The sequence below is a fragment of the Drosophila bipectinata genome, chromosome 4, assembly GCF_030179905.1.
Source record: "Drosophila bipectinata strain 14024-0381.07 chromosome 4, DbipHiC1v2, whole genome shotgun sequence".
NCBI lineage: Eukaryota > Metazoa > Arthropoda > Insecta > Diptera > Drosophilidae > Drosophila > Drosophila bipectinata.
Window position 1 is genome coordinate 9,964,233 of NC_091740.1, and position 23,923 is coordinate 9,988,155.

General features: G+C 32.6%; 1 protein-coding gene and 1 long non-coding RNA gene across 20 annotated transcripts in view; one reads left to right on the top strand and one right to left on the bottom strand.

The window, feature by feature from the left end:
- Positions 1-23,923, bottom strand: part of bt (projectin protein bent) — a 101,825-nt gene that overhangs the window by 56,101 nt on the left and 21,801 nt on the right. For 6 of the 16 annotated variants that reach the window (XM_043213356.2, XM_043213349.2, XM_043213362.2 and 3 more), the window contains 15 exons: positions 23,447-23,849; positions 22,699-23,366; positions 21,157-21,597; positions 20,879-20,923; positions 13,236-13,358; positions 13,109-13,168; positions 12,861-12,959; positions 10,543-10,857; positions 8,498-8,623; positions 6,857-6,892; positions 6,519-6,695; positions 5,997-6,224; positions 1,710-1,883; positions 959-994; positions 122-154 (listed from right to left, as the gene is read on the bottom strand). In XM_043213356.2, coding sequence (XP_043069291.1) covers positions 122-154; positions 959-994; positions 1,710-1,883; positions 5,997-6,224; positions 6,519-6,695; positions 6,857-6,892; positions 8,498-8,623; positions 10,543-10,857; positions 12,861-12,959; positions 13,109-13,168; positions 13,236-13,358; positions 20,879-20,923; positions 21,157-21,597; positions 22,699-23,366; positions 23,447-23,849 — 2,964 coding nt within the window. Of the gene's footprint in view, positions 1-121; positions 155-958; positions 995-1,709; positions 1,884-5,996; positions 6,225-6,518; positions 6,696-6,856; positions 6,893-8,497; positions 8,624-10,542; positions 10,858-12,203; positions 12,352-12,381; positions 12,816-12,860; positions 12,960-13,108; positions 13,169-13,235; positions 13,359-20,878; positions 20,924-21,156; positions 21,598-22,698; positions 23,367-23,446; positions 23,850-23,923 lie in introns of those variants that run through there. The other 10 variants (XM_043213364.2, XM_043213363.2, XM_043213350.2 and 7 more) reach the window with 7 other exon arrangements.
- The window catches only part of LOC122322063 (uncharacterized), a 35,295-nt gene continuing 30,293 nt past the window's right edge, over positions 18,922-23,923 (top strand). For 3 of the 4 annotated variants that reach the window (XR_011443530.1, XR_011443528.1, XR_006246415.2), the window contains exon 1: positions 18,922-19,042. This is a non-coding gene — a long non-coding RNA (uncharacterized lncRNA). Of the gene's footprint in view, positions 19,072-23,923 lie in introns of all 4 variants that reach the window. The other variant, XR_011443529.1, reaches the window with a different exon arrangement.

Here is a 23,923-nt window from a genome sequence, read left to right on the forward strand (position 1 = left end):
ATCAGTTTCCGTTATAATAAATATTGTATGTTATTCTGTCTATTAATCAATAAGATTTAAGTTTTTTTAAATTAAAAAGGAAACTACAAAATCATTTTTGAAACAAAGGGTCATTTCTCACCTGTCCTTCACCGACCTCTCCTGGCCTCAATAACTGTAATATTATTATTGCATTCAGAACACTTGTAATTATTTTCCAATTTAAATAATAATTAAAAGTTTAATATATATAAATATTTATATTTATATACCACAATTTTTAATAAAAATGAATTTTTTACTTTATAAATATTATTTACTACTGTAATTTGTTTCAATTTTTTACCTATTATAATAATTTTAAACAAATTAAACAGATGTTGAACTTATTTCTGGCAAAATATGAAAGCTGTGTTGCCGCCGCGCTGGCAATTATGAATCTGAGCAAAGATCCCTAGAGTAAAAATAATTTGTGTATAAATATAAAAAACTACAAACATATCGTATACACATTTTGAATTCTAAACATGTGTGGGTCCATATGAAGTGCACAGTGGGTCATCGAAAAATAAACGATTATTATCTCTCCCATACGATCACTATTTCTAATTTTAAGTTTACTGTACTCTATAAATAATAATATTAATTCTGATAATGGCATATCTTATATATTATTGAACCTTGATTTTTATTTTTTAGGGTTTTTATGAGGGTTCTTATTAATAGCAATAGCAATATTAAAATTTCAAAAATAGACTTTTAGTCCATTAAATTTTGGTACAAGGCCAGGAACTTAACAATGATCAGGTTTAAAATGGCTTATTATTATAATATATGTTCATGTGATTATGCTTCTCATTTATTTATTTTGCTTCTTTTTTTAATTTAATAGTATTAGAAAATAAAAGTGTAAATCTTTAAGATACGTTATCTTAGTGCAGACTAGTAATGAGTATAAGATAATAACTAGGTGTCTTACCCGTGTGTCCATTACTTCGCCCGGACGGAGTTTCTTCTATTTTTGTTGTTGATTGATGGGGATTTTCAATGTGGATGTATAGTGTTGTTGTTGAATGCAAAGGTTATGCGTTGGATTTTTTTTTCGTTTTATAAAAATAGTTTTTTTTTGTGATTATATGGATTTGTTTCGATTATTTGACGGGTGTATTGTTGTTTAGTTCATGGGAAATATTTCATATATAGAAGGTACATAAAAGGGGCATAGGAAATACACATATAAATTAGCGACATTCAAGTAATTTCAATACGTTTTAGATAATTGGAAACTCGAACAGTTAAACAATAAATCAGTATTTTTATTACACATATGAATATAATTAACACTACATAACTCTATCCTTAAACAGAAACTAATGACACAAAAAATAAAAACATGAATTTAATTATTTAAGAATTAACCATTTTTAGCAAATTTAAAAATATATATATGTATTGTTGTTTTATTCTATTTGTTTAAAAGCGTATTAAGGTACAAAATAAACATGTAAAGTGTACTATTTAAGTTACGTAAGCATCAAATAAAAGCTGTTATTTACGGCTTAGAAAAATAAAAATTTATTTATGTGTAAGCTTGTTCAAATTTACTAATAAAATATAATAGGTTTTTGGTAAGAAATATGATACCATACTTTTATACTATAATTCTTTTCAAAGATACCCCACTTATATATGTATATACATTTCATGGAAATTAAATGTTTAAAGTTTACCTCGTCATTGATTATTAGAGAGGGTCGACGACCCATATCGGCTGGAGGTATCAACGATCCTCGTCGACTCGGAGGTTCTGGTGCCAATGATGGTCGTTTCTCCCGAATTACTTCAATCTTCGGAGGATCTCCTGCTGCAGGTGGCTGCATTTTAGCCATTTTCGTTTTCTCCTCCTATTAATAATAAAAAATGTGAATAAAAGTAGTTAAAAAAATCGCTGAAATCAACTTAAAAATGTATTTTAGTTCAATTTAAATTCTAAGCTAACTAATATTTATACCCTTGCAGAGGGTATTATAATTTTGTCCAAAAGTGTGCAACGCAGTGAAGGAGACATCTCCGACCCTATAAAGTATATATATTCTTGATCAGGATCACCTCCTGAGTTGATATGAGCATGTCCGTCTGTCCGTCTGTCTGTCCGTTTCTACGCGAACTAGTCTCTCAGTTTTGAAGCTATCGTCTTGAAACTTTGCACACACTCTTCTTTCCTTTGAATGTCGGAACGGCCCGGATTGGCCGACTATATCCTATAGCTACCATATAACTTATTGATCGGAAATGGTATAACTTTGGTGTTTTTAAAGTTAGAGAGTTTAAATTTTACACGAAAGCTATTTTTGGCAAAACATTAGGACATGCCAAATTTCATAAGGATCGGCCGACTATATCTTATAGCTGCCATATAACTGAACGATCGAAAATGACCCTTTCGTATTTTTAAAGATAGAAGTTTGGGACTTTTTTTAGATTTTTTATTTTAGTTAATTGTTTTTATTATGATGTAATCATAAGGATCGGCCAACTATATCCGATGTTTGCGATATATATCCGGTTTTAACTGCAAGGGTGTATCAACTTCGGCTCCGCCCGAAGTTAGCTTTTCTTTCTTGTTTTTAATAGTTTTTATTGCTACTATAAAACTCAATTTCTAGTTACTCCAAAACATAATAATGGAAAAGGAAGTAACTTATTTATAACCCCTTTGTAACTATTTTAAAATATTTCTGACCACAATTTTAAAATTCTAAATTTATTCTAAATTCTAAATTTAAATATTGTAAATTTTAATAATAATATTACAAACTGCTATTTACAAAAAAAATGTTTCAAAAACCTATGATAAAATTGAATTGCAGTACCTACCGAAATTTTATTTGTGACATTTAAAAAAAGATAAAAAAAAATGTTACCTACCAACTATTCAAAAAACAAGAAATCAAAAATTGCCAAGCATGATATATTTTCATAACGAAAAGCGTCCGAACTGCACAAATATAAGCAAACCGTTTATCTAGAGCGACAAAGCAGACATAATATAAATATAAATTTGGTAAAAATATTTAAATTGATCTTACGTATATATATCTGTATATATACATATATTGTTATAATAATATAATTTTTAATATACGCAAACGATTTCGCATCGCCAAAATATTTGAATGCCATTGCGAATATAATAGTTTATCACTGTGCACGGTAGTAGTGTTCCCGGTCATTGATGGTTAAATAAAACCAAAGGTATGGTTTTTTTTATACCTTGCATCTTCAAGGGTCATATTTTATTATTGTTAAAGTTTTAAGTTTAAATTTATCGGATATAATTGGCCGATCCTTATGAGAATTATCAAAAGGTTCTTATAATAATTTTGATACAAGAAAGGACGGCTATTGTCGAGTTTTCCGTCTACATTATAGCGGGTACTCATCTCTTCCACCCACATTTTAACAAAGCTTTCAATTTTAAAAGAGTTGAAAAGTATAGATTCTTAAAAACAAAATTTTTGTTGCATCCTTTGGACTTAGGAAATAACAACTAAAGAAATCCAGTAGGAAAGCATAAAAAAAAGTTCATAGCTCATCTAAAAATTGTCTGATTTGTCTGAATTTGTATTTGTATGTATAGATTAACCACCGCACTACGGTCCCACTAACCTCTTTTTTTTTACAAAAATGAAAAAACGAGGTGATCTTATTGCATTGAATTGGGAAAAGTCTAACCTTCAAATTAAATAGCACATCAAAAATTAAAATTAAATAGTCATTTTCAATACCATATAACTGGAAAAAACAATAATCTAATCAATCGTTTGGCAAGAAAAGTAATCAAATTGTACAAGTTGTTATTATTGTTATGAAATAAAGTTAAAAAAAAAAAAAAATAGAAAAGAAATTTAATTTTTAAAAGTCCCACGTTCCACTATTTTTTTTTAAATAGTTGTATATTGCTTTCAACAACTCAAAATTGTTTGCAATATGAAAGTCAGTGAAGATTCAAGTCAATTAACTACACTTATTCACATATTTACTAAAAGATCATTTTTTTTGTTTATTATCTGGGGAACCCAAGAAGATTGTGTACAAATTTTAGACCGATTAGCTTATCTATTTTCGAGATCAGTAACGACTCTAGAAACGCTTTTTTGAGAAAAACACGTTCAAACCATAGCTTGCTATTAACTGTTAACCTTTTTATACCCTTGCAGAGGGTATTATAATTTTGGTCAAAAGTGTGCAACGCAGTGAAGGAGACATCTCCGACCCTATAAAGTATATATATTCTTGATCAGAATCACCTCCTGAGTTGATATGAGCATGTCCGTCTGTCCGTCTGTCTGTCTGTTTCTACGCGAACTAGTCTCTCAGTTTTAAAGCTATCGACTTGAAACTTTGCACACACCCTTCTTTCCTTTGCACGCAGTATATAAGTCGGAACGGCCCGGATCGGACGACTATATCCTATAGCTGCCATATAACTGATTGATCGGAAATGGTATAACTTTGGTGTTTTTAGAGTTAGAGAGTTCAAATTTTACACGAGCGCTATTTTTGGCAAAATGGTACGACATGCCAAATTTTGTAAGGATCGGCCGACTATATCCTATAGCTGTCATATAACTGAACGGTCGGAAATGACCCAACTTTCGTGTTTTTTAAGATAGAAAGCTGGAACTTGGTACAGATTATATTCTTGGTCAGTTAATCCGACCTACTAAATTTCATAACGATCGGCCGACTATATCTTATAGCTGCCATATAACTGAACGATCGGAAATGGTTTTTGGTAGAAATACCAACTTTGATATTTTTGAAGATAGAAGCTTGAGACATTTTTTAGATTTTGTATTGTAATAAATTGGATTATATATTCATATTCCCATAAGGATCGGCCAACTATATCCGATGTTTGCGATATATATCCGGTTTAAACTGCAAGGGTATATAAACTTCGGCTCCGCCCGAAGTTAGCTTTCCTTTCTTGTTTTCCCTTATGTTCAGTTAATGAGAACAACCGAAAAAAGTTTTTACAATCACTCTCACACTCACATTTTCATGTGAAATGACATTTCACACATTTATACTGTGTGTGTGTGTCAGAGCTCGGGCAGAGAAATTTCCTATGCCCGCGGGATAGGGCCGTGCCGACCACTGCACTAGACTCACTAACTGACACATACACACATACATGCAAAAAAAACTTTTTAAATCGTCTCGCAAAGTCAAACGGTCCTGGAAAGAACAGAGCAATTGGGAACAGAAAATACTGCTCGTCATTTGAGCGAGAACAAAATTTGTATACGAACAAAGAAAACGGTTGCTCTCAGACTTTTTGCTCAAAGACTCAACAAAACTTATTTTGAGACCCCAGCAATCGGTTAACAGTTATTTGCGAGCTATGTGTGGTTCAAAGTTATACGGCTTCCTTTGAGCCATTCTGACTTGAGCATACAAATTAATGTGTACCTCCGAAAATATTTATCGGATTGAGTTAAAATTTTGAAACGACACTACTTATATCGGATATATATGTACATTTTCTTTATCAAGAATATTCATCTATACTAGTGGGAGGCAAACTCTCAATTTCCATAGCACGCGAGCTTAGGGTAGGAAATTCTGCCGCAGCTCTGTCGGACCACTGTAAGCACTCTCAAATTTTTTTTAAAAGCTCTCTCATTTGCTCTCATTTGACAGCCCAAACTTAAAAATCAAAATGTTCCCACTGAGAAAAAAAAATTTGAAAGGGATCACACTGTCAGTGTGAAAAAACCCTCTGCAAACGTATAACAATGTTGTGGCATTTCCGATGTCAGTTCTATGAAAAATGATGGATAAGGTCTTCCGATCTCGAAATAGGAGGTTTTACTAATACAGTAGCTTAAAATATGCACTTATAGTATAATATAAACTTGCTTGTAATATAAACATGTTTATTGCAGAAATAGCCTATTTTGGCCAATTCAAAAACTGAACTTGGACCTCAGACTACTTCTTATGCTTACCTTGGGAAGCTCTACAGGTATTTTTACTATAGGAGACTCTTTTTCCGGTGTTTTAATGGCTGGCGTAGGTTCTCTTGATTTGGGATTATCTAATTTAACTGGTTCATATTTTTCTAGAACAGGGACCTCATAATCGTCGACTAGGGTTGCTAGGGCTTCGGGTTTTTTTAGATCTGATACATGTGCCTTTATTGCCTTTGTTGGAGAAAATTTCTCCAATATGTTTGCCTTTGGTTATACAGATTAGGTAAGTTATTAGGAATTTGTTTATCTATTTAAAAAGTTTAATGATTAAAAAGATATCAATAGAGAGCGAGGGAAACAGATAGAAAGAAAGATACAGAGATAGGGAAAAAGATCCGAAGAGAGAGCTAGAAAGAGACGCTAAAGCGTGAACATGAAACAAAAGAATACTGAGTTGGTAATAGATGTACCTTTATTTTCATTTTATTTAATTCGGAAAGACCCGTGATAAAAATGAAAGTTACAAAGTTTTGCTCTTTAAAATCACAAATCGTTTACCTTCGTTAGCTGTTTAGCTTGCTGGGGCAACGTTTGCTCTTTAGCATCCTTTATCACAGGTTTTAAAACAACCCCAAGGAATGATTCGTTTTGAATTGGTTCCTTAGTCATCAAATTTCTTATAGAAGATCGTCGCCGCTGCTTTACAGTATCTAACACAGATGATTTTTCAGCTTGCTAGGTGCATTTACACGAACAAGTTTATTAAAAATTTAATAATTTTTTAAGTAAATTATTGTCATTTACCAGTAAAACTTTTAGATAGAAGTAAAAAGGTAAGCTACTGGCCTAATGGTAATTTACATTTTAAAAGTTTGGAAAAATTCTGGTTAACTTACCTTAAGTTGTTGGGCATTTCCATCCTTAGAGTCATTCTAGAAAGTGTCAGAGTAAAAGATTTATTAAAAATGAATATCTGTTATTTTAGATTGGTTTTAAGAATAATTATTGTTAAGCAATAACTTTAATATGTATAATCTAAAATCATTGATATTGCAATGGTTACTTGGATATATTGGGGTGCTGATTTAAATGCGCCGGTAATAACCGGTTCGAAAATTTTGTCACCTGTGAGAAAAATTTGAAAAGTGATGCAGCAATGAAATTTGAAATCCAAATTGAAATGAATTAAATCGCAGCCAACTTCACGTTTGGAATGAGGCAAAACATGAAGCACAGAAGACCCGCATTGACCCACGTCTATAACTCCTGTTAGTGTACAGGAGTATCTGTAAGTCGTGGTTAGTTTTTCAAAGTAAAGAAACCCCAATACAGTTATAGATACATGCAAAGATACCGTGGTTCCTCGTTCCATACTTTGATTAACTCTCCGGCCACGGAGCTAAGGCGGAATATAAGACGCGATTTGGCTAATCATACAAATTTCTAACGGTGACAGATGTCGGGACGTGACGAATAGATAATTTTGGAGATCGGTCGACTCGTTCAAAAGCCAAGACGACAGGACAAATGGGAGTGGTGAAGTAGATTTACACTTTTTCTTAAGTAGTGAATACTTCAGAAAAATTAATATTGATGGATTCAATGGCGTTGCAATATATGTGTTGTTGAAGCATAATTTAATAATCTAATGTTCCAGCATGAAGCCGAAAGGAATCAAAGACCTCTCCTTTGGCCTTAAAGTGGGCCATGACTATAACTGCTAGATCTTTAAACATCTTTGAAATGAAAAATTTGTTGCATTTCACCTCCTCCACTTGCTACACAATCGCTGTTTATGTACCATGCACAAAAATTAAGCTTGTGTAAATACTTTTTGTATTGGTTTGTTCATATATAGTATGTATGCTGTTTTTATCTATCCTTTAAATTCTATAAAACTGTTGTTTACATTGACATTACATTACATTAGATTTTTTATCACTATTCGATTTGTTGAACTGGAAATTTGAACTGGAGGCATTATAGGAGTCTCTATGCTCTATAGGAATCTGTAGCTCTATCTCTTATAGTTTCTGAGATCCACGTGTTCATACAGACAGACGGAGGGATGGACGAACGGAAATGGCTATGGTCACACGACGACAATATACCCTTGTACTCTACGCGTACCGGGTATTATTACATATTAAAAAAAAAATAATCCTCATTAAGACTACTCGTTAAGACTGAATATACTCGTTAAAGACTACCTCACGTTTTCCGATGTAAATAGAATAGTCACTAGCTGCATATAGTTGAAAGAGAACTAAAGCCCACCTAGTTTGCTATTCGCGTAACACATCAACTTATTTATTTTGTAATTATTCCCTACCCAGGATATTAAATATACATGACTATCAACAATAAAAAAAAACCAGAAGTTTAAAAATATTTTGATTGTTTGATTGGTGTTGCTCTTTCATAAAGTTTCATTAAAAAAGATTAAATATAATGTAAATTAAAAAAAAAAAATTAAATTAAAATGAACGGTTTGTAACATAAAGAAAATATTAACAGAAGAAATATAAAAAAGTTACCTTTGGTTCAATAATGACCGGTTTAAGGCTAACTCCATCCTGAGTGTCATCTTCATTTGTAAGTTTACCTTTTCCGATTTTCAGCGCCTTTTGTTCTTCAGGAGTTTTTTCAATAACTGCAGCGTTCTATACACATAAACAAAGATTTAAGGGAACACATAATAAGAAGGGAAAGCTAACTCCTTAACAACTGGATTCGATCAGAATTTCCATTCCTTACAACGGGATTTCAGAGAAGACGAGGATAAAAAATTAAGGAAAGCTAACTTTGGGCCGATGTTGATATACCCTTGCTGTTAAGATCGGTAAAATATCGCATGTTTCGGATATAGTTTGCCGATCCTTATGATGATGAAACCAAATAAGGTATAAAATTTACTGAAATTCCCAAGCTTCTATCTTAAAAAATAACAAAGTACTGATCGTTCTGTCGATTCTTAAGAAATTTCGGATTGATTAACCAAAAATAGAATTCATAGAAAATCCTAACTAACTCTACTCTAATCGAATCCTAGAAAACCTCCCTAACTCTAAAAACAACACAGTTATGGGTACCAATCAGTTATATGGAAGCTATAGGATATATTCCCGACTGATTGAAAAGGAAAGAACGGATAGACAGAAAGAAGTACTATATACTTTATAGGGTCGGAGATGCCTCTTTCAGTGCATTGCACACATTGCAAGTTCCATATAATAAAGGGAATCAAAAGCTACTTCTTTGGAAACAAATTAATGTTATTCCAATTTAGTTCGTTCAATAAACAAAGATAAGTTATTTCTGAAGCGAATTTTCGTGCAAGGGTATAAAAACAATATGTTTTCGAGATTCTTAACTTTACGTTTATCCGGTGCTCAACACTTACTGGTTAGTAAAACCAGTTTCGAGTATCAAGAATCATGATTCAATAACTATTACTCAGTCTCATCGTTGAAATTTTGGTTAGATTTTTTGTCCGTTAAAATCTAGTTTTGCGCAAGTCAGTATACAAACTGCGTGGCGGGGTAAACTTTTGACACAAACTTCATCTGCGTGGTTACCATAGAAGTCAAAGTTCCAAATTGCATAGTCCTATCTCGAATAGTACCCGAGATCCGCGCTTTCAAAATTCAACAGGACAGAATGGGAATCGAAATATAAATGTCTACAACTCCACTAAATATCCACCAATTTCGCAACATTTTGGTTTTCTTTTACAAATTAAGAAGCTATTTTAATAGTATTACATAAAAACTTTTTCAAATTTTGTTCTAGTAGAGGAGGAATAGGTTTCACTCCGTTTTCATCAAAGGAGTCTTCATGCAAATCGTATATCTCTAACTCTTATAATGTCTGAGATCCACGCACTCATATATAAATAATGCATGAAAAGGAAAGAAGGGACAGACAGAAAGAAGTACTTTATACTTTATAGGGTCGGGGATGCCTCTTTCACTGCATTGCACACATTGCAAGTTCCATATAATAAAGGGTATAATCAAAAGCTACTTTTTTGGAAACAAGTTAATGTTATTTAAATTTAGTTCATTCAATAAACAAAGATAAGTTATAAAAACGTTAGAATATAATTTTTTTATATTCAACAATTTCTGTAAAACAGTGGTCGGCACGGCCCTATCCCGAGGGCATAGGAAATTTCCTTGCCCGAGCTCTGCCACACACACAGTATAAATGTGTGAAACGTCATGCTCACAGCCTACTTTCTGCTTTTCGTTACTAATACTAATGCGTTTAAATCATATCAATTTATTGGGGTGCCGACCACTGCTGTAAAACAACAAAAATAGCGAATAATTTCGAGTTCAAAATAACTAAAATTACATTAAAAAAGCATATGGGGAACAAATGTAGAGAAAAAAAAACGCTTTCATTACAGTAGTTCAAATTAATCCCTAGTCACCGTTTATGGATTAACAACATACTTATGTGAAAACGGTTTCACTCACAATCTTTAATTTTTTTAAGAAACTAAATTCATCGACGAAACTTCATAATTGTTATTGTATCATGTTGAGATTAACACAAAAGTTTATCTCTAACATACTTTGAAAATGACATTCTTCAGAGCTTCTTGTTGAGGTTCCTTCTTGTTACTATCTAAAATGGGTTTTTCCATCTTGCTTGGAATCTCCGAATCACGACCAAAATCTGATGGCTTAAATTCAGATTTTTCATATGTTTCAAGCACTGGACGTTCATAATCAGGAATCTCAGGGAGCTCTTCATATTTAGGTTTGGTCTTAGCCTTAGGTTTGTTCCTTGTTTTTAACGCTTCTGGCTTTGGTTCCTCTTTCAGTTGAGCGGTTGATGCTTTACGAAGCTGCGGCAGATCCTCTAAAGGTTTTGGTTCTTCAGTGGGCTAATGGGCATCAGTATGGCATTCGTATTAAAGAAAATAGAAAAAATATAATGAACATATAATCCCTCAATATAATACTAATTGTAGATTAAGGTCGTATGATGAAAAAATAAGTATCTGGAAATTGTCTACGGATTTGGATTTTTAGAAGTAACATATGTAGTTATTTATTTTGGCATAATTAATAACATTTACCTATGTTTGTTATTTTATAAATAACACAGACCGAAAAAAATCAAAATCAAACGCTTTATTACTCAATTTGGAGTAACTTAAATATTTACAAAATTTTATAATTTTATAAATTGTATAACTTTTTAAATTTATATGTACCAAATAAAATTAAAGAATGGCATCTATCAGTTACCATATAAATTCAAAAATTAAAAAAAAAAAAGGATGGTTAGTTAAATAAAAAAAAGGTTACAACAGAAATATTTCTTGGACTAAAACGTATTATTTTATTTAATTATTCAATAAATCAATGATGTAAATAATTAATTTTTAAAGTTAATGAATTCTAAATGAGAATTTCAAAGTTATGTTCAATTATGCCTAGCGATTTTTTTTGTCGGCCTGTTTAATTTGCTCCATAACCTTTGGGCTCCACTGAACAAAAGTTAGAAGAAACATAATTTTATCACCCACATCCGTTTCCGTGGTTCAGCTATGTATATATGAGAATAAATTGATAAAATACTAACATACATATATTGAATTACAAAGTACGTGTAATTTCGTTCACTAGCCATTTTTTGGGTCCATTTAATTTTTTTAATGATATGCTCCAAGTAAAATTATTAAATGACGTCTAGGAGGTACCATTTATAGGGAAAACTATATTTTTATTTTTTTTTTTTAATGTTTGTCAATCTAAACTGTTTTTTTGTTTGAAACACTTCCTTTTGAAAGCTTGGTTAAATAAAGCTTGGCAGGTTTTTCAGATTTAAAAATTTAAAAGAGATTAAAAATTACCATTGAATTCAAGAATCTTAATATAAAAAAAACAATAAAATTTTCCCCAGCCTTAACTTAAATCTAAAATTCATGCACGGTATTATCACTAACCATACAACACATATGTTGTACGGTTAGTGGTATAACTGATTTCAATAAGAAACAAAAAATCTTCCATACAAAAGTTGCGGGTATAATTCATAGAAGCACAAAAATAAATTCATATGTTTGGAACTTATGTTTGTTCTGGATTTTGGTTGATCACGGCACAAAGGACATGGAGAAGGGAAATTAAACATGGGCAATTTGGCTGTCGGCCTTTATGATTTAGCATTTATGATTATTATTGAACTAAAAAATGTTGATATGAAACGTGACTTGTAGATTACCGTTCACAGCCGCTAGCTACGACCTTCACTTCAGTACCGTATATGTATGTAAATACACGTAAAGAAGCCTCCTCAAACAAAAAGCAGTTTGGCTATATGGCCAATGCGATAAACAAAATATTTTTTATAAGCCCAATAAACAACATGAAACGAAGTCAATATTTAGAAAGAGCCGAACCTTATTGCCAATGCCATTTATTCGTTAATTTTTTTAGACAACGTTTAGTTGAACATTTTTATTTTTGTAAGTTTTTCCAGAAAGGACTAAATATTATATCTATCAGGCGTTCTAACTTTTTATTTTGAAATATCTGTATTTACAAGAAACGACCGGCGTACACGTTTACAAGTAAATTACTTATTTTGACAAATTTTGACGTTTAACGTTAAAGTAACGTGCCGTTCTCACATTCATAATTCCTCTTAATATTATTTAAGTCGATGACCACGTTCTACTTATTTGATTCGGTCAGGGCTATAAATGACACAGCTCTTATAGGAGAGTCAAAAAAAAAGTTGTAAAACTCGATTAAGTTATCGGTAAATTGGTGTTGACAAAACTCGTATCAAAAAAACTATAGCCTGCCTGTATGAGAGCCACTTAAACAAAAGGATTTGACTTTTTTTAACTAACTATATTACCTTACAATTGCTTACCTTTGATTTTCTTCGTGTTGCTGAAGTCTTTAACTTGGGTATCTCTTCCTTTAATTCTTGGGGATTTTTGTTAGCATCAAGTTTTTTAGTATCAACCTGCTACAGTGGAAATATTTAACTTAAAGGGGTATGCTCGAGGGTATAATATGTTAGGGATTAAGAATATTATCTAGCACTTTACCTAATTATTTACCATATAATTTACATATGACATATAAATATATCATATTAAAATTCTACACACTCACCTCCGAATTATGTGTTTCAATAATAGATGATCTGGGGGACCCTGTTTTAGATTCCTGAACCTTACGGTTGCACACAAACACATATGATAATTCCAAAACAATGTTTAAAATATTAAAAAGAACTTACCCCTAATGATGATCTTCTTAGTTCTACCTTTAAGTCTTCAACTGAGGTTTCTTCATTACAATTAATTATTGATTGACGACGGACTTCCAAAGAATTGTCTTCCTTAACGGATATGATACTTGCCTGAACCAGCATAATAAATATAGACATTTAATTAAACTGCGTTTTACTATAACAAGTATCTGTGTTATTTTGTTTTAAACTACATGACCATATTGTTTATGCGTGAACCGAAAACACCAAATAGATTTTAGAATCGCTCTTGAAAACTGTGTACAAAATAATCAGTTTCATAGCATAGCAGTTTTACAAACATGATAGAATAACTAAAAGGTAGACTGGTCGCGTAAATTTCGTTCGATTTCTATCCGTTAACGTTCAGTATTGCATAGCGTTAAGTTATTTGACATAAACATTTTTAAGTATATATTTTTTAATACTGTGTGTAAAATCTGAAATTATTAAATATAAAATTTCTGTTGCTACAATAATATCGACTTTTGATTTAGTTATAGAAACATATATATAATAAATATATATAAGTATTTGTTGTAGGAGGCAAAATAAAACCTAAGTCACCGTTACAGGGTTAACAGCACATTTGTTAGTCTGACACAATCTGTCATTTTGTTAACGGACTATATTTGTCGACGAGACTACCTTATACTTATTGTATTATGATTACGGTATAATCATTGATGACAAACATTATTCATTAAAAACTTTCAATTAGAAGACATTCATTTCAAGAACCGTTTCAAATCGTTTTGGTCAAAAGTGTGTAACGCAAGGAGACATCTTCAGCGTTATAAAGTATATATATTCTTGATCAGGATCACCCCTGGAGTTTATATTAGCATATCCGTCGTTCTGTTTCTACATATCGATCGATTTATAATATAACTCTGTATATAACACAGAGCGACAAAAAAAAGTAGGAGGAATTTTTGAAGAGACCTAGTAGACCTATTGTTTATTAGGTCGAATATAGCACAAAACCGTGTTTAAAATATTTCCAACACCCTCAAAATCTTGATTTCGGACTTTGAGGCCATTTTTTCGGTACAACTTAAAAAAAAATGGTATCATTTTTGAGACATATCAATATGGTCTCATTAATCCTGAATAAAACGAGACCAATTTTATTACAAAATTATGAAAATTGTTGAAGTTATAACGCTTTTTCCCAAACAAGTCAGTGCAAACCTGCTGGCGTCAAATGGCTTTTACAAATAACACCCCAATACTATTGTTTGTTTAGACAAAACCACGAAATTTTGTGTCGTTAAAAATGTGTCAGTAATTTAGAGTTTCCTCTTATTTAACTTTGCAAATGACCGTTTTTATTGACCGTAGTAGTATAAAAACTGAAAATAAAAATTGAATGCGAATAACTTCTGAACCGAGTGGACTATTAAACAAGAAAGGAAAGCTAACTTCGGGCGGAGCCGAAGTTTATATACCCTTGCAGCTAAAACCGGATATATATCGCAAACATCGGATATAGTTAGCCGATCCTTATGAAATTTGGTAGGTTGGATCAACTGACCAAAAATAGAATCTGTACTAAATTCCAGCTTTCTATCTTCAAAAACACGAAAGTTGGGTCATTTTCGATCGTTCAGTTATATAGCAGCTATAGGATATAGTCGACCGATCCTTATAAAATTTGTCATGTCGTATTATTTTGCCATGTCAAATTTGAACTCTCGTACTTTAAAAACACTAAAGTTATACCATTTCCGATCAATCAGTTATATGGCAGCTATAGGATATACTCGGCCGATCCCGTTCCGACTTATATATTGCGTGCAAAGGAAAGAAGGGTGTGTGCAAAGTTTCAAGACGATAGCTTTAAAACTGAGAGACTAGTTTCCGTAGAAACAGACAGACGGACATGCTCATATCAACTCAGGAGGTGATTCTGATCAAGAATATATATACTTTATAGAGTCGGAGATGTCTCCTTCACTGCGTTGCACACTTTTGGACAAAATTATAATACCCTCTGCAAGGGTATAAATATGAGAGTGGACGATTACGATGCTTGCGACATAATTAACAGTGAATTAATTGTTAACCTGCGGTATGCTATTGCGAACAACGCTGAAACTGCTGAAAGTGGTTGGTTATCTTAGCAACATCGTACATTGTCTACTGGTCAATTACTGTTTGATATTGTTACTACAAACATGATTTATAGTCCGTGCAGAAATCTCAATTTTCCATCGGCTTCCATGGTAGACGGAAAATGTGCAAAACGTTTTTCACCAATACAATATTTATTACCCAAATAAAGTATACATAATTTATTTTCACCGCCTTTGTTTATAAGTACTTCCCAGCACATTTATAGTAAACTAGCAGTACCCTGCCACGTTTCGCTGTGGCATATTGTTGTTGCACGCATAAAAAATAAGTCAAACAAAAAAGAATAATTTTCAAATTAATTAAATTCTGTAATACTTGTGGGTATACAATATTCTTTGTTTCTCCTCCTTAATCATTCATTATTATTTCTGTATTTTAGTATATAGGTTGCTCTTCACTCAAGCACCTTGTGATACACGACATTTTTTTTTTTATTATCAGGCGCAAAAACAAACAACGCAGATGGTCTTCCGACCCGTGAACATGCCACGTATAATTGACCATGGGAAAAACATGAATGTTCTAGATTTAAACCACAAACTTTTAAGGATTGGGCTTGTGATTTGTTGATTGTCATGGCAAATGCAAGACGTATCGGAAATTGAAGTCTTTTAAATTCAAACGGCATATCGGTTGGGATCATCGGGATCCTCGGAATTAGAACTTCCTCACCTTTGAATTTTCCTATCATTATCGTAGCGTAAATTACATTGTTCATCAATTTACTAACCACCAAACGCGTACCGTTGCACAGTTTTGGTTGGTTTATGTTTCGAAGCATGATTACTACGGAGCCAACCTTTAGGCGTAAATTGTGCGGTGGTAAGCCAGGCACGTCCAAAGAGTTTAAAAATTCAATTGGATAGTTGGTGGCTTCATCTTCATTTGTGACGCAGTCAATAGATTTGAATGAATGCATTGTTCCAATGATCTTATTTTGAATTATGTAGTTCAGGTCATCTACATCTTTATTCTTAGCCGCTAAAATTGCTCGCTCACTCAACCATTCATTATTTTTGTAGTTAGAAATAATATTTGGAAATACATTGTTGATAAGTTCGTCTTTTGATGAGACAAAATTACAAAAATTATTTGGAAATGATATTAATCCGCTCGATTCATCGACAGGTACTTGACCATTACCGATAGTCAGCAATTGCTCCGAGAAATCTTCAGCAGATGTATCATTAAGCAATGTAACTCTCATGTTTGTTATCAGCTGCAGTTTCTTCACATAGCGCCATAGATTTGACGATTTGAGGCAAGCGTTTATTTCGTCGGCAGCCGCAGATCTTGGAATTACTGGCAACTTCACTTTATCATTAACGCAGCATAATCCAGGCGTTTCTCCGGAAAACTTTAATGCACCACAATACTCGCAAACAACGTCCATTTGCCCAATGCAAACGCTAGGATGCAAGCTGTAATCATTGCTGCAATCATATCGAAACGCAGCTCGATTCAAATCAGCTAAAATTTTTCGTCGCAAATTAAAATCTATTTGAGAAGCACGAAGTCGAGCCTTACTATTGCGGCTCTGTTCACGTGCAATTTCTCGTTCTTCTTCAGTCCTTTCATATGCAGTATTTTGTATTCTTCTTGCATTACGGCTTTGTCGGGAAAGATTCGATCGTCTTGGTCGCGGCATTATTAATTAAACTTCACTTCACTTCAATCCACTTGTTTATTATTTATTTAATAGAAATAGTTTTAATATTGATTTCTTACAAATATCAATAGAGAGTGCAGAGGCTCTAGTGGTGCTTCAAGTTGAGGCAATTTCACTTTCCCGGAAGCGCAACACAATCTTTTTGGTTCGTTGTTAAATTTGAGAGCCTGACTATGAATTTGACTTCGTTTGTAACTGACATTTTGACATTTGACATTTTCTTCTTAGCTGTCTGCCTAAATAAAAAAGTATGGGCCAGGGAGGAACGCTGTCGAACGGGACAAAAAGTATCCTATGTCCTTCTCCTGGCTCTAAGCTACCTCCCTACCAATTTTCACTCAAATCGGTTCTTCCGTTCTTGATTTATAAGTGTTGTAACATAAAACACGTTGTTCTTTTATATATATAGATAGATTTGCAACGCCTTCGATTACAAGTAGTTAGGAATAAGAACTTATTTTGAATCTAAACAGTCAATTAGAAAAGCGTTACTTATCTGATCCAAACGGTTATCAAACGGGCTCATTTAGTGTTGAAAGCTTTCGTAATGTGTATGAATAATTTTTGTCAGATATACCATATGTATACTCATTTTTAGTCTTAAGCTTAGTATTCTGACGACGAAAATCCGCTGTCACACGTGTGCTATCGAAATCGCTCTTTATTACCGAGCTAGTGTGACCAACAAAATGTAGGAAAAACCTAAAACGGAATGAAAAGGGTAATACTGAACAGCAGGGTAATGTAAACAAAAAACAAATAAGCATAAATAAATTCAAACCGATTGGATTTTGGTGTTTTCTTTATGTATTTCGCCGCTATGGAGCTGATTAAGAAAAAGAAAAATGGGTCAAAATCAATCACAAATCATTTCTATGCCATTTAAAATGCCCCATGTGGGTCAAATCCCATATTATGGGCTTCGCCCTGACCGCATTAATTAACTTCACTTTATCCTCGCGTGCCAAAAATTTTTCGGTCCGACAATTTTTTCTCTCAATTTTCGCTCCATGTTTTGGCTATCAAAAGAAATCAAATGAATTCTTTTTACACCCCAAAATCAGCTGTTTATTTTTTTTATCCGGCAACGCCGTTCAATTCGATAGCCTTAATTTTCGTCGTCAGAGTACCGGAAAAATCTAGGAGGCAGAAATTTCTTCTTCTTCCTTTTTTCACACCGTTTGTTTATATGGAGTTTGACAGCTGTCACGCGTGTGACAGCGGATTTTCGTCGTCAGAGTACTAGGCTTTAGTGCCAAATGTAATATGAGCAGAAAACAATTAAGTAAACAAACACCACACATACACATTAACCACAAAAAAAGTAAGTCAAAGACTAATTAGTGGGGCCCCGGCTTCCATGGACTTTTGAGTGTTCTATAAAAGTATTCTTAAACTTTCATAAAATGCCGCCAGCCAATACAAGTATTTCCCCGCACATTAATAGTAAATAAGTATTTTTATTGAACTAAAAAAAAAGTTTTCCAGAAAAAAAAGTGGAAAAATAACGAATTCTCGTCATTTTAGATTTGTGGGACAAACAATAATTTAATGCTAACTTCATGGAAGAATAGTCCAACAATTTGAATAGAAATCATTTTTCAATAATTTTTTTTGACCCAAATATTATAGATTTAGAAAAAAAAATTCTTTTTGTCGCGACTGGTTACCAGTGTAACCAATGTATTATTGAATTATTAAATTCATAAATTGATATAAATATGTATATATATATATATTGTAGACAGTTCCAATTTGATTCCGATTTTTGCATGCCTGCAGTGCAGTAGTCGGCAGTCAATTCATTGATGTAATAATATTATAATAATATTAGTATTAATATAATATTAGTAATAATAATATTAGTAATAATAACGAATAGCAGAAAGTAAGTTGTGAACATGTCGCACTATAGAGGACTCTGAATGAAGTTAGCCTTCTCAATGCATATTTTGGATAAAGTCTCATGTTCCATAAAGGATTTAAAGTGAGTGCAGAAGAGTCCGTCCACGAAAGGTATTGTATGTTGTAGAGTATTAAATTCTTGTTCGAATGAATGTTATTTAAAATACCACTTTTTCCGATTTTGCTAGAATTTTTCATTTTTAAGACATAACCTTAATTTTGCAAACACAGATTTGCGAAGTGGTTCGAAGCAAAGGGAAAAGTGCAAAGAAGAAGAGGTGCTCTTCTATCTTAAGTCAGTAACGCCGGAATCACGCAGTTTGGCTGAATTCAAAAACTGTTATAAATTTTCCGAAAACCAAGAAGCCAGTAGGTCGGCCAATACTGCCTTTTCACATCTCGCAAAAAAGCAAAAATACAGTGCCGATGCAGTATTTCTGCGAGCTACAAATACTTCATTTCGCCAGTGAATTTAGATAAAAGAATACAGCGACAGAAAAAAAATGTGTCTTCTATTAGAGGTTTTGGACCTTTTAGAGGGCTTATCAAATCCCGATGACACCACGGCGGGTAAGGATGAAAGCTCGTTTGATATTGTGCATTTTGAACATCAATATAATATAGAGTTTGAGAACGAAGAGCTTGACTTTTTCTAATTTTTCTATTTTTATACCCTTGCAGAGGGTATTATAATTTTGTCCAAAAGTGTGCAACGCAGTGAAGGAGACATCTCCGACCCTATAAAGTATATATATTCTTGATCAGGATCACCTCCTGAGTTGATATGAGCATGTCCGTCTGTCCGTCTGTCCGTCTGTCCGTCTGTCTGTCTGTCTGTCTGTCCGTTTCTACGCGAACTAGTCTCTCAGTTTTGAAGCTATCGTCTTGAAACTTTGCACACACCCTTCTTTCTTTTGCACGCAGTATATAAGTCGGAACGGCCCGGATCAGCCGACTATATCCTATAGCTGCCATACAACTGATTGATCGGAAATGGTATAACTTTGACGTTTTTAGAGTTAGAGAGTTCAAATTTGACATGAGAGCATTTTTTGGCAAAACATTACGACATGCCAAATTTCATAAGGATCGGCCGACTATATCCTATAGCTGCCATATAACTGAACGATCGGAAATGACCCAACTTTTGTTTTTTTGAAGATAGAAAGAAGGAATTTAGTACAGATTCTATTTTTGGTCAGTTGATCCAACCTACTAAATTTCATAAGGATCGGCCGACTATATCCTATAGCTGCCATATAACTGAACGATCGGAAATTACCCAACTTTTGTGTTTTTGAAAATAGAAGTTTGGGATATTTTTAGTTTTGGTTTTTGTATTATATTAAATTGGGTTATATTATCATATTTTCATAAGGATCGGCCAACTATATCCGATGTTTGCGATATATATCCGGTTTTAACTGCAAGGGTATATAAACTTCGGCTCCGCCCGAAGTTAGCTTTCCTTTCTTGTTTATTAGAAAAATTATATTTATTAGAATATTATTATAGTCAAATATGTAGAAGTAAAAGTCAAATATGTTGCTCCGATATTGAGTTATTAATTTACGTCACAAAAACTGGTCAAATTCCCCAAAGTGTGACCATTTATACTGTGCGTGTGGCGGATCTCGGGCAGAGAAAATTTATATTCCCCTGGAATAGGGCCCTGCGACCACTGCTGTAGTGCCAGTTCAAAACTCATTTTTTTTTAAATTTTGGACCCCGAACCAAAAGTTGTGATCGATGCCAAGCCAAATCGATCGATAGTTGCTGATCATGAATATAATATATCTTATATATTTACATACTATGTTATATGCCTAAAATTCTCTCTTTCACACTTTTGACCCAAAATAAATTAATAAACATTAATTAATATACCTAATAATTACATTTGAATCTTTTTTCTTACCTTTCGTTCTGTCTTTTTCAACCTTTTTTGTTCTTCAGCTTGGGGCTGTGAAAAGAAAATTTACCAACTTTTTAAACTAAGTACATTTAAAAAGTGATCTATATTAAAATTCTCTTTTTTATTAAAATTAAAAAATATATACATGAGGTAAATTATTTAGCTTTAATAAACGAACACGTTAAAAGAAATTAAAATTGTATGTTTTAGTTTGTGTTTAAGATAAGATGCAAAAACACAAAATTTTTGTAAGCTGATTTATGTTTTTTTAACTATATTACCTTATTTTCTGTGTCAGTATTAGAATATGATTCTGGAATATTTTTTTGGTTTTTCGTTGAGTCTGCCTGTTTCATAATAGCTTCAGGGATTCTTTTTTTCGGCTCTTCAGATATAGATTGGGTTGTAATATCCGAGGATAATACTTCGTTAATTTTCTTTCCTTCATCAGTTTTATTTTTAGAGAGCTCATGCTTCACATTCTGTAATACCTTTTCAGTGTTTCTTGTCATATTATTTTGTTGAACGGATTTAGTCACAGGCTTATCTGCTGTGGTTGGGGATTCAAGAGTATCTATTTTATCTTCCTCTTCTTTATAAAGTTTAATTTGTTCTTTACTTTTTCGATTAATACTCTCTTTTATTTCTTCGTCATTACTGATTAGTTTCATGTTGGCCGCATCATTATTCTCAGTTAGTTCAGTATTTTTATTTTCTTCTTCCTGTTCCATTTTTAGTTGCGGGTATTTATAAAAGTGTAATTTGTTATTTACGAAAACATGTCCAAGATAATTAAAGTATTAATAAAAAGGTACCAACATGTTTGAAATTAAAAAATGTTACCATAAAATTAAACATAAAAAACACATAATACCCTCTCCAAATTTTTTTGTCTGGTTCTAGCTGATACATTCTGCTCTATAGTACGCCCAGAATCTTCTTTAAATAGCCAAAGAGCTACAAATGAATGCGGCAAAATAAATTACACACTTATTAAAAGATATTCTGTAAATTTGTCAGACGACATCAAATTTTATTTTATTTTAAAAATCACAAAAAAATGATTATTCTCTGAGGGAAAAAAATAAAAATCAGAAAATAATTATTATTCTAAGATCGAAAAATAAAAATCAGAAAATAATCATTATTCTATGATCAAAAGAAGAAATCACAAAATAGTAATTATTCTTGCTAGAATTAGATTTTACTTTTAATCATACTTCAGAATGATATTCGGTAATTTATGGTTAATCTAGTTAAATAAAATTAAAAAAAACTTTTCCGAAAAAAAAATATCAAATATTAAAAAAAAAAATTTCCTCTGATTGAAATAGATATTATTATCTTTTATTTTTAAGCGTGGCATGCGGGTTCTTCACAGTCATTTTACCTAAGAAGTATTGTTATTTGATACCTAGGGTTGGAGATGTCTCCTTTACTGTCCGCTTTTGACCCGCTTTATAATACCCTCTGCAAAGTTATAAAAACAGTATAAAAGTAAATATAAAAAAATTTACAAATTTTTTTTCAAACGCTTAAAGTTTTCTTGAAAGTCTACACAAATGTTCATATTTTTTAGAGCTTATACAAGTACTTAAATTTTGGCGCCAAACTTTTCACACTTGCACATTGTACATTATGGTATATTAAACAAACTTATGTGCTAGAGCCAGATAAAAAAAGTTGAAATCAAAACGGTTTACATTTTTCTAACTTAAAGGGTTCTCTAGGGTTAGGGTTAATCAATTCTTTTTAATGGGTAACTCTAGGGTTAATTAATTATTTTTTTTAAATTTAAAGTTGTGTTCATTGTTTTAAGTTACCTCTTGGTCCTTTTTGGGATCGGATGCATCTATTTCTATGGTCTTCTCATCTTTTTTCTTATCCTTTTTCTCAACTGTTACTTTACAACTGGATTCATCTTTGCCGACTTCGTTGGTGACAATCACTTTGTAATTGGATGTGTGTTCCGACTTTGCACTGCTAAATGTTAGGCGCGCAATATTTCCATCAAAAGTTGTGGTTATATCCTTAGTGTCCCGTAAAAGTGTGTTTCCTTTATACCATTCTACTTTACATTTACGATTCGACTGTGTAAGGCTAATCAAAAGCTCAAAAGTTTTCGATTCCGTCACTTTCTGGTCAATTAACTTTTTCGATATTTCTGGCTTGGAAGGTTTACGATCTTCCTCTGGGATGTCAATAAGATGTACGACTTGGGATACAGCCTCCCCCTTTTCATTACTGGCCACCACTTTGTATGCGCCTTTATCATTTTCCTCTACGTCGTGAATTTCAAGCTTGACAGCAAACTCACCGTCCTTGGTTTTCTCCACAAGATAAACGTGTCGTTTGTTTTCTTCAACAACATTCGCTTCTTTGAACCAGGTGCACTTTGGCTGAAACTTTGATGCAACAGTGCACTCAATAACAACTGATCGTTTTTTTATGATTTTAATAATTTTCGGCTTTTCCTTTATAACAGGAACAACTATTAAATAAATAAGATAGAAAAAAATTTAATACAAATTATAAAGATATAATATTTCAGTTCTTTTTACGATAACTTACTTTCGATATTCAAGGTGAGGTTCGCATTTAATTCGCCCAAGGAATTCTTGATGTTGCATTTGTAAATACCAGAGTCATCTAATTGCGGATCTAAGAGTTCCAGTTTAATGTAATACTGATCACCTCTTTGTTCCATTGACATTTTTATCTTATTAATTTCTTGGATTGCTATACCGTTGCGGAACCAAATAATATCTGGTTTTGGATCTGCCTTGACCTTACATTCCATTATTACCAATTTTCCATTATTTTCCGACACAATACGGGGCTTTTCTATAAAGGTAGGACCTTCGCCTTCCAACTCAGGCTCAGCTTCTATATTAAGGTTTAAATTTGCGTTTGATTCGCCGAATTCATTTTTTACGTTACATCTGTAAGTCCCGCCATCTGACGCACCAGGATCCTGATTAGTTGAAAATAATTATTATGTATTTTTTTAATACCAATATTAATAACATAATGAAGCAAAAACAAGAA